Source organism: Rhinoderma darwinii, chromosome 6, assembly GCF_050947455.1.
Source record: "Rhinoderma darwinii isolate aRhiDar2 chromosome 6, aRhiDar2.hap1, whole genome shotgun sequence".
Classification (NCBI taxonomy): domain Eukaryota; kingdom Metazoa; phylum Chordata; class Amphibia; order Anura; family Rhinodermatidae; genus Rhinoderma; species Rhinoderma darwinii.
Window position 1 is genome coordinate 111,572,250 of NC_134692.1, and position 19,200 is coordinate 111,591,449.

General features: G+C 41.9%; 1 protein-coding gene across 3 annotated transcripts in view; it reads left to right on the forward strand.

Annotated features, from left to right (window-relative positions):
- Positions 1-19,200, forward strand: part of TXNDC11 (thioredoxin domain containing 11) — a 70,140-nt gene that overhangs the window by 14,072 nt on the left and 36,868 nt on the right. Inside the window, exons 2-5 of one of the 3 annotated variants that reach the window (XM_075830112.1) lie at positions 7,821-8,037; positions 10,884-10,981; positions 14,111-14,240; positions 17,681-17,774. In XM_075830112.1, the coding sequence (XP_075686227.1) occupies positions 7,821-8,037; positions 10,884-10,981; positions 14,111-14,240; positions 17,681-17,774 (539 nt within the window). The remainder of the gene's footprint in view (positions 1-7,820; positions 8,038-10,883; positions 10,982-14,110; positions 14,241-17,680; positions 17,775-19,200) is intronic. The other 2 variants (XM_075830113.1, XM_075830114.1) reach the window with 2 other exon arrangements.

The following is a 19,200-nucleotide window of genomic DNA, read 5'->3' on the forward strand; positions in this document are numbered from 1 at the left end:
GCCCCATTATTTCGGGAATTGGCTCATTAACCAGCAACCTATCCCACTTTGTGGACCTGCACCTTCAACCGTTTGTGCTCACCCTACCATCCTATCTAAAAGACTCTACCCAACTTATCAAAGATCTGTTCAACCTCAAAATTGACACAACCACATCTCCTATATATTTTTTAACAGCCGATGTAACTGCCCTTTATAGTAATATCCCACATAAGAAAGGTATACAGGTAACTAATTCATATCTATCATCCAACACCTCAATCCCTGATAACCAAGTTTCATTTTTAATCAACTGCATTGATTTTATCCTCCAGCATAATACATTCAATTTTAACCACAGTTTTTATAATCAAATCAGCTATGACACCAAAACAAAACATTTTGTCACAAAAACTCATTTTAAATCCGTCGACGTCAATAGCTATATTGATTTCAAAAGTGCACACTATCGCCCATGGTTAACTAACGTACCCTTCGGACAATTCAGAAGAGTCCGAAAAAACTGTAGTACGAATGGAAATTTTAAACTAGAGTGCAACATTTTGGAAAAAAGGTTTAGGGAAAAGAATTTCCCCTTAAACCTGATTAAAGATGCGCGACAAAAAGCATCGGCACTGACCCAAGATCTCTGCCTAAACCCAATACAAAAAAAGCTAGAACCAAACAAATACAAAACCAATTTCATCACTACCTTCAATCAAGGGAACAAAACAGTCAGGGCGATACTACATAAACATTGGCACATTATAAAAAATGACCCCTACCTTAAAGATGTGATACCAGCTCGGCCAAGCATCACGTTCAAACGATCCTTGACCCTGAAAAACATCTTGGCCCCTAGCAGAGTCCGTAAATTAAAAACAACACAAACAACCTTCTTGGCCAAACCGAACGGCTCTTACAAGTGTGGTCACCCCCGCTGTCTATGCTGCAACAGCATTACCAATAAAAAATACACATACACATCGGTAGTTACAAAAGAATCCTTCCCAATCAAACCACCCCTTAGCTGTAACCGTTCTTATGTAATTTACTTAATGGAATGTACGTGCCATCTCCAGTACATAGGGAGAACTATACAATGTCTGAGATCCAGAGTAAACAAACACAGATTCAATGTGAACACAGGCTTCTTGAAACAGTGTGTCCCGTCACTTTACCCATGTACATAAGTGTCAATTCAACCAACTTACAATCACACCTATCGAAGAAATTCACTCAGATGTTCCCAACAGATTCAATAAACTTAAAGAGGCTCTGTCACCAGATTTTGCAACCCCTATCTGCTATTGCAGCAGATAGGCGCTGCAATGTAGATTACAGTAACGTTTTTATTTTTAAAAAACGAGCATTTTTGGCCAAGTTATGACCATTTTTGTAGTTATGCAAATGAGGCTTGCAAAAGTCCAAGTGGGTGTGTTTAAAAGTAAAAGTCCAAGTGGGCGTGTATTATGTGCGTACATCGGGGCGTTTTTAATACTTTTACTAGCTGGGCGCTCTGATGAGAAGTAACATCCTCTTCTCTTCAGAACGCCCAGCTTCTGGCAGTGCAGATCTGTGACGTCACTCACAGGTCCTGCATCGTGACGGCCACATCGGCACCAGAGGCTACAGTTGATTCTGCAGCAGCATCAGCGTTTGCAGGTAAGTCGATCTTACCTGCAAACGCTGATGCTGCTGCAGAATCAACTGTAGCCTCTGGTGCCGATGTGGCCGTCACGATGCAGGACCTGTGAGTGACGTCACAGATCTGCACTGTCAGAAGCTGGGCGTTCTGAAGAGAAGAGGATGTTACTTCTCATCAGAGCGCCCAGCTAGTAAAAGTATTAAAAACGCCCCGATGTACGCACATAATACACGCCCACTTGGACTTTTACTTTTAAACACACCCACTTGGACTTTTGCAAGCCTCATTTGCATAACTACAAAAATGGTCATAACTTGGCCAAAAATGCTCGTTTTTTAAAAATAAAAACGTTACTGTAATCTACATTGCAGCGCCTATCTGCTGCAATAGCAGATAGGGGTTGCAAAATCTGGTGACAGAGCCTCTTTAAGCAGAGGGAAAACTATTGGATTTTCAAGCTACAAACACTACACCCAGGGGGTTTGAACGATATTTCCGAATCGTCATTGGAGTAACACACATCACATCCCCGAGTAATTCCCTCAAGTTTTCAAACAAACGCTAATCAACATTGGACCACTATATATCATTATCTCGAGCAACCCTCATAAGCCAATCTATCATTTGGCAGGGTTCCTCGGCAATGAATACATCTTAAATCGAATTAAATGCAATACAGCTAACCTACCCTACCTGAAATAAAGGCTTAAAATAGTGTTCAATTTTCCACTTGCTTACCCGCGGTGGCGTTCGACCCTTTGCTCTCGTTCCTTGGCTGCGGTCCCTCTTGGCTGTCCCGGCGTCGGGGGCGTGCCCCCCCCCCCTTTGTGTAACAGATGCAGTAATGGTGTATAATCCTGTACTTTCTCACCTTCGGTGGGCTCCGCTCGTCCTGTGTGTTCCGTGGCTCCGATCCCCTTTGGTTGCCCCGGCAACACCCCAGTGACAATTAGTAACACAATTGTTCACCCAATGTATCTAAGCCTGTGCTAAAATCATCATTTCCATTACCAAATAGCTCAACCCCTTTCCAAACCAGTAACAAAACTATTCACCAGTGTTTTGGATCGTAAACTTGGATATGTTCAGTCGTATTTATTATATATTATTCATTTTTTACTTTTAATATTTCCCTATTGTATTTCCTCTCTCCTTGCTGTCGGCAAGCATTTTTGTATTTTATGTTTCATACTTTATGTATCATATGTGCTGTGTTCTTTCAGTGTGCTCCTTGGCTCCGATCCCCTTTGGTTGCCCTGACAACGGTTTAGCGTCCTAGCACCTTTTAGTGTTACTTAGTAACACAAGTGCTCGGCCAGTGCAAGTCATTTCATTAATCCTTTAATATTCAATCCCCCATCACAAAACTATATACCGGAGCTTTGGATCGTAAATTTGGATATTTTTATTCTAATTTTAATATTTCAGTACTGTATTTCTTTTCTCTGTGCTGTCCGCAAGAATGTATTTTATGTACTTATATATAATTTATGTACTTTAACAAAGGAATGTATGTACCTGCAACTATGTTTCTATTACTACGCGCGAGGAGTGAAAAGAAAAAAAGCCGGGTGTGACGTCACGATCGCACCTTGACCCCGTCAGATTTGGCGGTTTTTTCACTCAAGCTATTTTGAACCCACATGCTTTATAAATGCTGTTAACTTAGTATGCACATGGCCTGATGAAGACGCTTGTTCAGCGTTGAAACGCGTAGCCACTCATTGAAATAAAACTTCTCGTTTATTATACTCTGGACTTTGGTCTTATCAATTTCACCACGCAGCAGCGCCCTCAGAAAGATCCTTTTTCTACTCCTTTTCCCCTCGACTTCTGGCCGAGGCTTCCGGCCATATGTTCAACGAAGCGAAGGCGCAGGGAAGAGGAGTGTAGAGCAGCGGAGGCGGCGGCAGGAGCAGATAATTTGTGTGTGTACATGTATTATGTTCGTGTATTACTGTCTGCTGAGCCCTGTATCTAATCCTCGTAGCACTGTGCAGTCGCTCAGAAAATGGCGACACAGTGTAGGAGGTTTGAAGACATTCAAACCCTTCCTTCTCCTGGCACTAGCCAGAAGAAGGGAGGGGGGATTGTGTGAGGACACTAGAGGAGAGTGTGTCCACCCCAAATTTGCAGCATACATCAATGAGGTTGCTTTACCACAGTGACCATGCTGCAATTTTGGGAACTGCTCCCTCAAGTGACCAGCACATGGAAATGTTATAAATTCGAATCTAATTTATAATATTTCCTGACTTGTGAAAAAATGAAAACAATGTGTAATCGCTTAAATACTAATTGTTTTAAATTGTTAAAAATTATTTCTAGTGACACATTCCCTTTAACTTTATTCTGCGGGTCAGTACGATTCCGGCGATACCTAATTTACAGCACTTTTTTATGTGTTACATCTTTTTCACAATAAAATCACTTCTGTAAGAAGAATGTGTATTTTTTCTGTCGCCAAGTTGTGTGCACCATAACGGTTTCATTTCTTCGTCGACGGAGCTGTATTGTTTATTGTGAGGCGAGCTATAGTTTATATAGGTACCATTTTTGGATACATGCGACTTTTTGATCACTTTTTATTCCAATATTTGTAGGGCAAAGTGACCAAAAAACTGAAATTCTGGTATGGTTTTTACGTTTTTTCCTTACCTGCGTGGAATAAATAACAATATTTTTATAGCTCAGGCCGTTATGGTTGCGGTGATACCAAATATGTATGCTTTTATTTTTTTCAATAATAAAGGATTTGATAAGGGAAAAGGGCGATTGGTTTTATTTTATTACTTAAAACTTTTATTATATGTTTTAACACTTTTTTTTTTTTTTACACTTTTTCTTTTTTCAAGTCTCACTAGGGAACTTTAAAGTCTAACTGTCAGTTTTTTTTCCCCGAATACATTGTACTATCGATGTAGTGCAATGTATTAGATTTGTCAGTCATTCACTGACAGCAAGCCGACTAATTGGCTTCCGTAATGGCTGAGCAGGAGGCCATTGTTAGGCCTCCTGTTGCCATAGCAGCAGTCGGCAGCCCTAATTGCATGGTAGGGCTGGCGATCTGCTAGCAGCCTCTAAGGAATTATTTACATGAGCGTGTTAAACGTCCGTGGGACGGCCGTTAAAACAGCGGCCGTCCCACGGACCTATGTAATTCAATGTGGCCGTTCACATAGCCATTGTTTCAACGCACCGTGTGAAGGGTCCGTGCGAAAATAGGACATGTCCGTTCTTTTCGCGCATCACGCATCCCTCCATAGACTCTCAACTATGGGGGATACGTGACATCACGTCCCGCAGCGCTGAGCACTGATGCACCTCGGACGTGAAAAACTGCAGTTTTTCACGTCCGAGATGCACAGCGTTCGTGTGAATCAGGCCTAAGATGCAGAGATTGCAGCATCTAAGGGGTTAATGCCAGGAATCGGAGCTAGCTCTGATTCCTGCCGTTACATGTGGATGTCAGCTGTAACATACAGCTTACATCCACCGCTGATGATGCCGGCTCAGCTCCTGAGGTGGCGCCATCTTGCCGTCTGCCAGTATTAGGCCTCCTGGTTGCCATTAAAGCCACCGGAACCCCTGCAATTTCATTGCTGGGTGCCGATGAGCAGCAAACAACTTAAATGCAGCGATTGCTTTTGACCGCTGCATTTAAGGGGTTAATGGCGGGGATCTAAGCTAATTTCGGTCCCCGCCATTACATCCGGATGTCAGCTGTAATACACCGCTGACATCCGGCCATGATGGCACCGACTCCGCTTTTGAGCCGGTGCCATGCATTTGTCGTATGGATACAGCAAAATGCGGGAAGCACTAGCTTTTCATGACTTATCCATGTGACAAATATCGGGAAGGGGTTAATGGGATTTAAAAAAAAGTAACAAAATAAATAAATTACAAAAAAAGTAATTATTTTGCATAAAATATATTTTATTGCCCCTACACTAAATAAAAACAAAAAACCTACACATATTGGGTATCTAAACAACCGTAGAAACCTGAATAATTAATCTAACGGGTTATTTAGCATGAAACGTGAATGGAATAAAAAAAAAATAAACAAGAAAAACGATGCAGAGAATCACTTTTTCCTATATTCACGCCGTAAAAATATTTTTGATTCTACCTCCAAACTGAAAATAAATTACATAATTTCTCCCGCATAAAACAAGGCCTCATACAGCCACGTCAATGAAAAAATAAAAAAAGTTATGGCTGCTGAAATGCAGAGGTAAGAACTGAAAAATGTAGCTGGTCATTAAAGGGAATGTGTCGCTAGAAAATTTTTTTTTTTTAGTTAAACAGTTAGTGTATAAATGATTACACATTGTTTTAATTTTTTCACGAGTCAGGAAATATTATAAATTAGATTCTAATTTATAACATTTCCCTGTGCTGGTCACTAGAGGGAGCAATTCCCAAAATTGCAGCATTGGAATGTGGTAAAGCAACCACATTGCTTTATGCTGCAAAATTGGAGAAGAAACACTCGCTCTAGCGTGATCATACAATCCCCCCTCCCTTATCCTGGCTAGGAGAAAGGAGGGGGTTGAATGTTCAAACCTCCTACACTGTGTGCCGCAATTTTTTGAGCGAATACACAGTGTAGTAGGCTTACATTAAGTGGTAATCACACAGTAAAACACGAACAAACACAGACATAACTTGCCGCCTACGGTCCGTCCGCTCCCTTCCGCTCCTAGTGCTTGTATGTGCCGTATTTCATCTCTGTATGTGTCGTTAATCGGCAGGGCCCTATTAAGCCTTCTTAGGAGTACAAATTTGGCAGACCGGTGGGCCCCCAGGCTACCATGCCAACCAGCGGCACCCTGCAATTGCTTTGCGGGGGAGGAGGCGATGGGCTCTCAGAGGGGGTCGCCCCTTCTTTGCAACATTTTAGATGCCGCTGTCGCTATTGACTGCGGCATCGAAGGGTCTAAACAAACAGGATTGCGTTAGAGCGCGATCCTGCTCGTTGTATGTCATACATTGGGAAGGGGTTAAAGAGTCCCCTCCCCTGATATGTCTGTTTTAGTAAACACATGTATTCCCTATAAAATAACAATTCTGCAACGTAGTTCTTCATTGGGCCATTCCTCTGTTAAGCCTCCTAGAAATGTATAAATTAATTGACAACTATATTTTAAAAATGCTAAAGTTTTCTAGTGTTTTTTGATGTGCTTTCCTCTGTTTAACACTAAAGATGGTCATAACCTATAGTTTCCTGCTGCCATATATTCTAAGGACGGGTTCCCACGTAGCGTAAACACTGCGGAATTTCCGCAACGGAATTCTGTGTGGGAAATTCCGCAGCATTTACAGTAGCCACGAAGTGGATGAGATTTCGAAAATCTCGTGCCCACACTACATTGTGTTTTTTTTTTCTGCAAACGTTAATAAACTGATCTTTACGGTGCGAAATTTAAATCCCCATTGAATTCAATGGGGGTGCAAAACCCGCAGCGGAAAGCGAAGTGCTGTAAAAATTGCAAATCATGAAAAAATAAATCATACTTACCCATAACTCCCTGTTTCTTCCTGCAGTCCACCCTCCTGGGATGACGTTTCATCCCATGTGACGTCATTTTAGGAGGCCAGACTACGCACAGAAGAGAGAGGGAGGGCAAGTATAAAAGTTTTATTTTTCCAGTGCTGCTTTCCACAGCGGAAATCCTGCCCGACAAACTGCACCACAATGCTGTGTGGCTTTACGGATGGAATGTGCTGCAGGTTCTAGGTGGGATACGCTGCGTAGGTTGGCAGAACACCTTCGGAAGGACTCTGAGATAACCTTGTTTTTCCTGTATGCCACTGTGACTGGCACTATAATATATACCTAAGCTGCTGCAGACCTTGTTTTAAAGGGACAGTACTATGCCTACCTCCCAACTTTTTTGTATGGTGAAAGAGTGACACTTACGATTCCTTGTGTGAAACATCCAGTTTGTCATGCATGTCTATACTCTTGAATAGATTATAATTTGCTTGTTACCCCAAAAATCATCTAAAAATATAATTTGTTCAGTTATACAAATTATGAAATATTATACAAGGTGGGGTTTAAATTGGGACCTTTACTTAATGCCTTAGGAAGCTTTTAGTCCTAAGTTGTATGTGAGAGCTGTTAACGTTGGTTTCATATAGGCAGCAGGTTTTCATTACACTTTTCTATTTATTTTTTCAGCCGTGCTAAAGATGTCGTCATGCCAGCAAAGCCGCCCATGCACTTTTTCTCCACTCAATCACCAGTGGTGGACCTATTCCTTGGCCAAATTGACTATGCGGAACACCTTCGTCAGGACTCTGAGATAACCTTGTTTTTCCTGTATGCGCCCTGGTGTGCACAATCCATTGCTGCCAGGGAAGAAATTGAGTATGTGGCAAATAAGCTTGCAGATCAGGTAAAGGCATTCTCCGAAAAAAGCAGCAAAAAGCATAAATTGACCACAATGTGCGAACACTGCCTTAAAATTGCATTGCATAGGCATTTACAATTGAGGGATTAAATGTGTGCTATATTGTAAGGTCGGTGTTAGAGGGGTAGTAGACCCCCAAAAAAATGGCATTTTAACCCCTTCCCGACATATATACGGGTAGGGGTTCCTGCTAAGGGCAGTACAGTTATTTTGCGGTGATAGAAGCTTAGTTTGCACCATCGCCACCGGGTGTCAGCTGTATGTTAACCTCTCATATGTTGCAATCAATAGAGATCACAGCATCTGAGGGGTTAAAAGAAAAAAATTCTGGAAATAGATCACTCTGTGTAATGAATCTATAGAATATGTGAGTTTCACTTTTTGAATTGAATTACCGAAATAAATTAACTTTTATGATCTTCTAATTCATTCAGAAGGACGTGTGTGTGTGTGTGTGTGTGTGTGTGTTATACGTGTATATATATGGCATCGCCATAACCGGGAGAGCCCGCTTAACAATTTATGGGATACAATTCTCCAGTGGCACAACATATTGAGCGGTGAAAGTGCAGTGGAAAAACTGCAATTTTCACTTTGCATCATCCACTGCATATTTAATTTCTGAAAAAAAACAACCTGTGGGTTCTAAATGCTCACTACACCCCTTGATAAATGCCTTTATGGGTGTAGCTTCTAAAATGGGGGTCACTCTTTTTTTTTTTTTTTTTTTTTGGTACATCAGGGGTTTTGCAAATGCGAGATGGCGGAGTCCGCAAACCATTTCAGCATAATCTACGCTCAAAGTCAAATACCACTCCTTTTCTTCTGAACCCTCCCATATGTACAAACAGCAGTTTCTAACCACATATAGGGTATTACCATACTCGGGAGACACTGCTTTACAAATGTTGAGGTGCTTAATTTTATTTTGTTCTTCCCTGTGAAAAAGAAAAATGTTGATCTCAAACTACATTTTATTGGAAAAAAAAATTAATTTTTCATTTTCACAGCTTAATTCTAATTCCGCAAAAAATCTTTGGGGTCAAAAGTCTCACTATACCCTTAGATGAATCTTCAAGGGGTGTAGTTTCTTAAATGGAGTCACTCTTGAGGTGTTTCCACTGTACTAGTACTACAGGGGCTTAGCAAATGTGACATGGTGCCAAGAAACAATTCCAAAAGCCAAATGGCACTCCTTCCCTTGAGAGGCCTACAGTGTGTCCAAACAGCAGTTTATAACCGCATATAGGGTGATGCCATACCTGGGAGAAATTGCTTTACAAATGTTTGGGTGCTTTTTCTCCTTTTAGTTCTTGTGGAAATTAAAAAAAAAAAAAAAAAAGTTAAGCCTACATTTTATTGTAGAGAATTTAGATTAATTTTCACGGCCTACTTCCAATAATTTCTGCTAAAAACCTGTGGGGTCAATAATGCTCACTATGCCCCTAGATAATTTCCCTGAGCGGTGTAGTTTCCCAAATGAGGTCAATTGTGAGGGGTTTCCTGTGTTTTGACCCCTCAGGGGCTTTGAAAATGTGACATTGCCTCTCCAAACCACTCCAGCTAAATTTGAGCTCCTAATGGCACGCCTTCCCTTTTGAGCCTCGCCGTGTGTCCAAACAGCCGTTTAGGACCACACGAGGTATTGCTGTAATCGGGAGAAATTGTTTTACAAATGTTGGGGTGCTTTTTCTCATTTAGTCCTTGTGGAAATGAAAAAAATCTATGTTTTATTGGAAAAATTTAACTTTTCATCTTCGCAACCCAATTCTAATAAAATCTAAGAAACACCTGTGGGGTCAAAATGCTCACTACACACCTAGATAAATTCCTTGTGGGTGTAGTTTCCAAAATGGGCTATTTTTTTGGGGGTGTTTCCCTTTGTTTTGGTACCACAAGTACTCTTCAAACCTGACATGGTGCCTAAAATATAATCCTCTAGGTGCTTCTGAGGCCAGTGTTCAGTCCATTACCACACTAGGGCCACATGTGGGATATTTCTAAAAACTTCAGAATCTGGGCAATAAATATTGAGTTGCGTTTCTGTTACAGAAAAAAATGGATAAAAAATAAATTTCTGTTAAAAAATAACATTTGTAAATTTCACCTCTACTTTGTTTTAATTCCTGTGAAACGCCTGAAGCGTTAAGAACCTTTCTAAATGCTGTTTTTAAAACTTTGGCGGGTGCAGTTTTTAAAATAGGGTGATTTATGGGAGTTTGTAAAGTATGGGTCCGTCAAAGACACTTCAGAACTGAACTGGTCCATGAAAAAATAGCCTTTTGAAATTTTCTTGAAAATGTGAGCAGTTTCTGCTAAAGTTGTAACGTCCTGGAGAAATAAAAGGACGTTTAAAAAAAGTATGCCAATCCAAAGTAGATATGGGAAATGTTAGCAACTATTTTGTATGGTATTACTATCTGTCTTACAAGCAGATGCATTTCAATTTATAAAAATGCTACTTTTTGCAATTTTTCACTACATTTTGCTGTTTTTCACAATTTAAATACTGAATGTATCGATCAAATTTTACCACTAACATAAAGTCCATTGTGTCACAAGAAAACAATCTCAGAATCGCTTGAATAGGTAAAAGCATTCCAAAATGATTACCACATACATTTTCAGATTAGAAAAATTTGAATTTTAGTAATGCAAATATGAGGAAATCCCTTTACTACTATATTTTCTAATATTTTGTGCAGTGTAGCGCCATGGTGGAAATTCCCTTTAACAGCGAGATGTCTGATTAATGAATTCATTGTCATCTTCATCATTTGAGGTTGAAATGTATGCAGAGATTCTTATGATTTCCTATATTCCCTTTTTAGGTACTTTTTGTGGCTGTCAACTGCTGGTGGCATCAGGGCAAATGCAGGAAACAAAGAAATTTCTTCTATTTTCCAGTTATAAACTTATATCATAGAAGGTAAGTGACAAAATTCAGTGATCTGTAATGGTTTCACCTTATGTTATAATTATAATCGTTGGGGGAGGGCTTTTGGCTAAACAGTCATTCTCCCCCAGTTATCTTAAAGGGGCTTAGATTAGATAGGTGATAACCTTTAGCTAGGTGGGGGATTGACGCGGAGACCCCACCGATCTCCAGCACGGGGTCCCCCACCCACTTGCCCGCTGCCAGGGGGCATTAAATGGAGCGCAGGTCGGGCATGTGCCCTGCCGCTCCATTCAAAGGCTATGGCACTGACAGAAACTGCCAGTTATGAGGGGCATTATACTGTGTGGTTGCAGCTATGGGGCATTATACTGTGTGGACAGTGTCAAGGGGTATGTTATATACAGTAGTATACAGCAGGGGATAAATATTAATTCAATGGCGTATCATGAAAAAGGGGTGTGGCCTAAATAATCGTCATCAAGGTTACGTGTTTAATTAATTGTGATTTTGATTTAGGTCCTAATTGCCCAGCCCTAGCCCATCATGTATATTACCAACAAAGTCAGAAACCATATGGTCATATTGGCACAATGCAGTGCAGTGCAGTACTTAAGATTTCCCATCATTTTCTTCAGCCCTTTAGTTCCAATATAATCCTCCACTAAAATAAAAGCGCTGCACATTCGCTCTGGATATGCAAAATCAGGTTTTGGTTTCTACAGGCCATCTGCTCGTTTCAGATGTTTGGTGCACACACTATCTTTGTGGGGACTGAAACCTTCTAGTATCTCCCACCTTGCTGCAGCTATTACTTAAAGTTTATACTTTCCGGGATACAGATGGTTAACTGCACAAAAAATGTGCAGTGTTAAACTGAAATTATATGTAGCTTTCATGTGGACAGGGTTGTCCCTTTAAGGGTGAGTGCTCCGTATATGCACTGGCGACTGTCTTCCACGTTAAACAGGGCCTAATGGGGACAGTCCTCCCTGTATGTTGACTATCTATAGGAGTTACCTGAGCCTCATCTTTACTTTGATGGACAGCCTGTAGGAGCACATTTGTTAAGATCATTCCAATTTTCTTTATGTGCATATATTGCTATGCGGCTGGTCCACCATTGATTGGACGATGTCATGTTTTAAGGCTTCATGCACACGACCGTGCCCATAAATACGACCCGTAATTATGGGGACAGCCGGACATTTTTACGGGCCGTACTCCCATTATAAAGTATAGGAACACGATCCGTAAAATAAAAAAATAGGACGTCCTATTTTTTTCGGCAGGTTTCTACGTCACGGACACCCACCCGTAAATAAATAAATGGGCCTGTAATTACGGGCGATTATACGGTCGTGTGCATGGGGCCTCAGTGAGCACGACTGGTAGTTTGGGTTCATCAACTTCTGTCTCCTCCGTAATTGGTCTTTGTGATCATATTTTTGTTTGCCATCCATCGCAGGTATACGTATACGTCGGGAATCTCCAGTGACCTTTTGTCCATATATGGACATTGATGTTGGGGGCTTCTCCAGAGCCGGAGTCCCCAACTAGAGCGCTTGCAAAGGTCTGGCCAGGAACCCGCGGCATTGTAGCTCCTGACATTACCGTCCATATATGGACCATTGCGTCAGGAGTTTCCCTGAGCACAGTGCTTAAGCTAGCGCTCTGCCCGGGGGTCCTCGGGTGACGAATCCCTCTCTATACAAAAAGAGTGACAGAATGTGAACTAGGCCTTAGACTTACTCAAGTATAAGGGGCAGTCACTTTCTACTTATGGCCACTAAGTATATACTATATCAGTTGCGGTTTGCTACTGCAAAAATTTTTATAGTTTTATTCACGGAGTGCAGCAGAAAAACAATTTTTGTTTTGCAGTAGTAGAGCAACTTTCTGCTGCACCGCTGTGACCTTTTGTGAACGTACCCTACTACCATGTACATGACGACTATCCAAAGTTTTGTGGTGTTTTAATAGTACCTGCATGTGTTCAGATTTTATTGGGGAGTTTCTAAAAGGGGTTTTCCCACTATAAGAAGTGATGGGATATCGCTAGGATGAGCTTTCACTTCCTAAACGGTGGTAACCCAACTGTCGGATTTTTCCTGCACAGCAGTGCGCTGGAATGGAGCTTTGTTGTAGTTCCCTGCACATAGGGTGATAGGGAGCGCCACTATGCAGGGAAACTGATGAAAGGGAATCTGTCCCTTTTTGTTTTAGGGATTGGTGGGGTCCTAGAGGTCCCTGTTATATGCCAAACCATTAAAAGATACCCCCTTAATCAGCAGTTCCCGAATATCTTGTTACCAATGTCTTTTAGCTGCAGGGGGGACTCTAATTTAAAATACGGCTGTTGTGGAGATTTCTGATTTTCTGTGGTTGTCCTGAATATCTTTTTAGCAAGTCGATACTCTCCAGTCCTTAGGCAGTGTTCCCAATGTTCGTATACGCTGCGTAAAACTACACAGCGTATCCGACCTAGAACATTCCGGGTGTAAAACCGCACCACATCTTGGTGCAGTTTTTCGGGCGGAACAGAAGAAAGCATCGCTATGACAATGCTTTGCTTCGTTTTTCTCTTTTTTTGAGTTGTGATATTTGCAGCGAAATCACAGCGTATCTGCCGCAAAAAAAACGCAACACTTGGCTATTTTGTTGCAGGTTTTACATCCCAATTGGATTCATTTGGGAAAACCTGCAACAAAAACGCAGCATAAATTCACATGCTGCAGATTTAAAATCCGCATCGCAGGTCAATTTATACGTTTTTCACTGGTTTTTTTTTTCTGCCGAGTGGGCATGAGATTTTCTGTATCTTGTTCACTTTGCTGCTACTGTAAATGCTACGTAATTTCCGCACAATATTCCGTTTGCACTATGTGGGAACCCGGCCTTAGGCTTCTGACTTAAGTCCTGATACTGTTAGCTACCGGTGAAATACAGATTCAAGGGCATTACCTAATACTTTGTGTACCGGATTTCCATCGTTTCCATTAATGTAATAAAATATCCATAAATATATATTTATAAACTTGCTACCCTTATTGTAGGAGTTGATCCTTTCACGCAAGTTCTTCATAGCAATCCTTGTATTTTTTTTTCTTTCTTTCAGTATTTTGTTTTCTCATTCAACATTTTTTTTTTTTTTGTTTGCAGTTTTGGACCCATTGAGTATAAAGGCCCTTTGACAGCAGGATATATTGAGAAGTTTATTCGAAGAGTCATGAGTCCTGTTTTATATATTCCTTCAATGGAAAAATTAAAGGATTTCCTTTCCAACTTGGAGGTATTGTGAATTTGTAATGCCATTCTTTGGCTTTATTTAGCCTTCTGAAAGGCCAGGTTCACACACTGCGGTTTGTGTTTGCCTCCTGGGTTTAGTACGGTGTTTTTTGTTTTTTTTTAAAGGAAAGGTAAATGTAGGCAGAAATTCAGCAGCTACAGAGTGTAAATCCTACCTAAAGGGGGCGATACATAAGGGATCTCGCAAACACTGACCGGAGGTGAGACAGATGCCTGTACGTGTCTCTCCTGTACCTCATATTGGAGATTCTGCACAGGTTAAAGCTTAGGAAAACGAATTGGGTAAAATTCACAAAAAAAAAGACAATTTTTTTTCTACTTCAGAAAAGGTTTGACTCACTGGGGCAGATTTGTTATGCTTGCTGTTCCTCGGTTCTGTTTAGTTGCGTTGCGCACGTTACGTTGATGTGGTTTATTATTTGTGTGGGCCAGAAAGAACTGGGTTATGCGCCATGCTCGACCCGGGAGTTCGTACTTGTAGAAAACGGTGTGATTTTGGCTTGTTTTGGTGTTGGCCATTTTTTTTTTTTTTTTTTTTTTTACATTTTCTGGCGCAAATACTTGTTGAAAACTAAACTGGCTCCAAGTTGGTTTAAAGATAGACAGGAGTGTCTGAATATAATCAAGACTTATCATACAGCATGCATCACCGTGATTAAACTTGGCGCATTTCCAGGCTGCTTGTCTGAATGTATGTGCTCTTACGATTACACAGCATTAGTAAATCTGCCCCACTATGTAATAGCATAGAAATACACAGTCGAGTCACATTATTATGACCTCCTACTTTCTATGTCGGCAGCGCGTAGCCCATGAAGTGATGTGTTGTGGGCTGCCTGGGTGGGTATATAAGATGTGCGATAGGCTGTCTGAACACACATTACTCGTTGTTGCCATGGGTAAAAGGGGCAATTTATCAGAGTTGCAAAAAGGGATGATTGGCTTTTTCGGGCCAAGGGTGGAAGTATTTCTAAAACGGCACAGTTTGTGAACTGTTTGCGTGGTGTGAGTGGACAAATGGCACCATTGGGAATAACCGATGTGGAAGCTACGGAGCACCACGTGCCATTGATGTGAGAGGTGAACGTCTGCTACGAAGGGGTGCGAGGGCCGAACACGCTACAGTGGAGCAGCTCACCGTAAAAATTAACCAGGGGCCTACCAGACGTGTGTCTAATACAATATTTCAGCAAACTCTAATGCGTATGGGGCTCCGAAGCAGATGGTTGGTCACTGCTCCTATGCTAACAAAGGTGCATAGGGAAAAAAAAAAGGTTTCAATTTACATGCCAGTATCGAAATTGGACCACCGATGGTTGGCAAAGGGTTGCCTTCTCCGATGAGTCATGATTTCTGCTTCATCTAACAAATGGATTTTGGCATCGGAGAACAAACTCCCTGCAACCATTGCTGGCAGAACACAAGCTGGTGGCATCAGAGTTCTGGTCTGGGGAATTTTTTCATGGCATTCTCTGGGCCCACTCATCCATGTGGAAGGCGCTCTGAACCGATTTGGGTATGAATCCATCGTTGCAGATCACGTCCACCCATACATGCTGTTTGTCTTCCCTGAGGCAGATGGAATCTTCCAGCAAGACAATGCGACACGGCTAAAAATGTCCGACAGTGTTTGGAAGAGCACGACCAAGACTCCAAGTACTTCCCTGGCCCCCGAATTCGCCAGAATTAAACCCAATTGAGCATCTGTGGGACCACCTCGATTGGCTTGTTCGCTCTATGGATCCCCTCTGCACCCTCCAGCAAATATGGGCTGCACTGCAGTCCGCATGGCCCCAGATAGCGGAGACAACCGACCAGCACCTCATTGAGTCACTACCAGCCTGTCTAGCTGCACACAGCGGATACTCTGGATATTAGCTGGTGGTCATAATAATGTGACTCGACTGAGTATATGAAGAATAATTCTGTGTGTCCCAGGAGAGAACAATCCATTCCCCTTGGATCAGACCTTTCTCTGGCTGTAAAGCAGCTGGCTATTATACCTACCACCACTGCGGTTTGCTGTAGGTTACTAGGCACACACCACCCCATCCCACTGTAAAGCCACACCACCTGCTATCGCCTGTAAGGGATCAAGAGGAAATAAATACTTGTACAAATCTTGCAGAAAACACAAGACTGTTAGTCTAAGGGTGCTATCACACATGCCATTTTGATGCAGTTTTTAAGGCCACGACCAGGACTGAATTAAAAAATGTAATAAATAAGAGAATAATCATCTTTCCTATATACTTTCCCCATCCTCTACGATCCACTCCTGGCATTGACTTCAAAATTTGCATCAAAACTGCATGTGAGACTCCTTCACGCTGGATGATAAATTGGTGTCCTATTCAAACAGTGGTGCTTACCATGCTCTGTGGTAACATCAATGCCGTGATAACCTGCCATTAATTTTCATGAGACGGTAGTTTTATCATGGTAACTTTTTTTTTTTTTTTTTAGATTTTAAGAAAATATTGAAAGCTGTCTTTTTGTTCTTTTTAAATGTAGTATTTTTAAAAAGATTTTACAATTTGTTAAAGTTGGGATAAGTTTACATAAACTATTCTCTACAATGTGAAAATCACACTTGAAGTGCACATATACACACATACCTTTCAACTTTCAATCTCTGAGCTGAACCGGGGGTGTATGGGCACAGTGCCATGCTCCCATAGGGCCTCTCATAGTATAATGCCCCCGTACAGTATAATGCCGCTTTAGCCGCACCTAGTGCCAGTACCCACATAGTGCCATACAGTGCCCATTTAGATAGCCCTTTTCCCCCTCAGACAGCGCCATTGGGGCTCCCTCTAGGAGCGGAATCCCCAGCCAGGGCATATGTCACGCTCTGGCCAGGGATTCTGCTGTTGGGTGAGCCCCTGACGTCACTGTTCATATATGGACCGTGACATCAAGGGCTTTCCCAAGACCGGAGTACCCCTGAGAGCTTGCATTGCTCTGGCCCGGGACTCCATAGTTGAAAGCCCGACATCTCTGTCCATATATGGACAGTGATGTCAAGGGCTTCCCCAGGCTCAGCGCTTAAAGTAGAGCTGTGCCCGGGTAAGGCCTTGACTAGTGGACAGTGAATGCTGAAGCAGGGAGCCGAAGGATCCCTGCTTCAGCATTGGATTCAACTGTATCTGCGTCCTGAGGAATTCAAATAGTGGTGCAGATACAGTTGACACCGGGACATACCAGCGGGACACTGCCCGGAATTTGGGACCTGTCCCGCTGAATCTGGGACGTTTTTATTTTTTTGTTACAAAGGTGACCAAAAAATGCATTATCCTGTTATATTTTCTATGATGGAGTACATTTTGTAGAAACCATTTTATAATAAATGAAACACACAGACTTTTGCTTTAAGATAGAATAAATAACATGCCTGGTAATTCCGTTTATTATCTTTTGTAGCCTGGTGTCCTGGGTTTTTTCGAGTTCAATGCGTCCCCTCAACCTCCTGGATATCTGACATTCTTCAAATCTGCTCTGCATTCATTACAAAAAGGTATGTATGTGCATACGTGTAAGACCCCCCCCCCCCCCCATCACATATGCCTAGCCATTTACGTTTTGGTTACCTCTGGTGTGTAAAGGCCCTATTATACCGATTGCTTGCTGATCGGCGCTCGTTTGCTCCTGGCACATGGAGCTATGGATGGGGACGAGCGGTCGTTACTCCGATCGCTTGTCCCCATACATTATCGTGTTGGCAGCGCGACTCCCCGTTTACACAGGGAGATGTGCTGCCGACAACGATAATATATTACTCAATCCCCCGTTACATGCAGCTTTTCTAACTGGCTGTATCAGGCTCTGCAACTTTGTAATCAGTTGTGTCCTGCCCAGGAATAAAACTGGCTGGATACAAGGGACATATGTGAACCCACTTCAGATCTCCTGGTTCTTGGTGCCATGACAAAGGACCAATGAGGTCAGAGTCCTGCCTTTTCTCAGTAGAGATGCTGTAGGTAGGAGCTAAAATGAGCAGCTCCTATATTAACCATAAATACCAATGTGTCTAAATTAAAACCGTTCTGCATAGAAAAGTAGGCTAAAACCCCTTAACAAAACTGTAAAAGACTGGCGGCAAAGTACAGGAAGCGCTTGGTTGCAATTATTGCTGCGATCTTGTTTTACCAGACCCAGCGATAATATGTAAAATGAATTACTAGTTTCTCTCTTTTGCTCTTTTCTTATCTGTTCAGTCTTACGATGGATATTACCGGCGCCAGACGGACCCCATTGACTTATAATGGGGTTCAATGGGTTCTGTCTTGTCTATAGTTTTTACGGGAAAAATAGCCCCTGTTTTGCCATCTGCTACCTTGAGGCACTGTATTCTCTCCTAGAACTAATACCTCTAGGGGACAATACCTCTATATATGTGATGGAGCTTTACACAATTGTTGTTCTTCCGTGAAGATTATCAGCGGAAACCCTCTGTGCCTAAAAAAAAATGAGGCACAAAGATACAGTATGAGCCTATTAAATACTACAGATGTGTTGTACTGTACATCTGTATGCAAGAATTTACCCATGGTTGCCCTGCAATCCTACAGATAGTCTGAATCACTTTTGAGTTATGTTTTCAAATGCAGATATATTTTTGCATTTAGCACTGTACTTGCTTTAAAAATTATGGGAACCTTGATGGAACCCAGACCCCAGGTCACTGGGATTCATCATAAGACAGAGGCGGCACCCTGTCGTGACATCTGTTATGAACAGGATCCATGACGCCAGTGTGAACAATAGCCTAAGAAAGGAACGAGTAGCCAGGCTAAAGGAAATGCGGTTTACCGTATCAAACTGCAAAATGCGAAACGCACTGGGTCTTTCGTGTCGAAAATGTCCTAGAGACACCGATTCGTTGCCCGTAGCAGCCACATTTCAATATTTTTCAATTGTTCTAGACTACGGACCACTGTCCC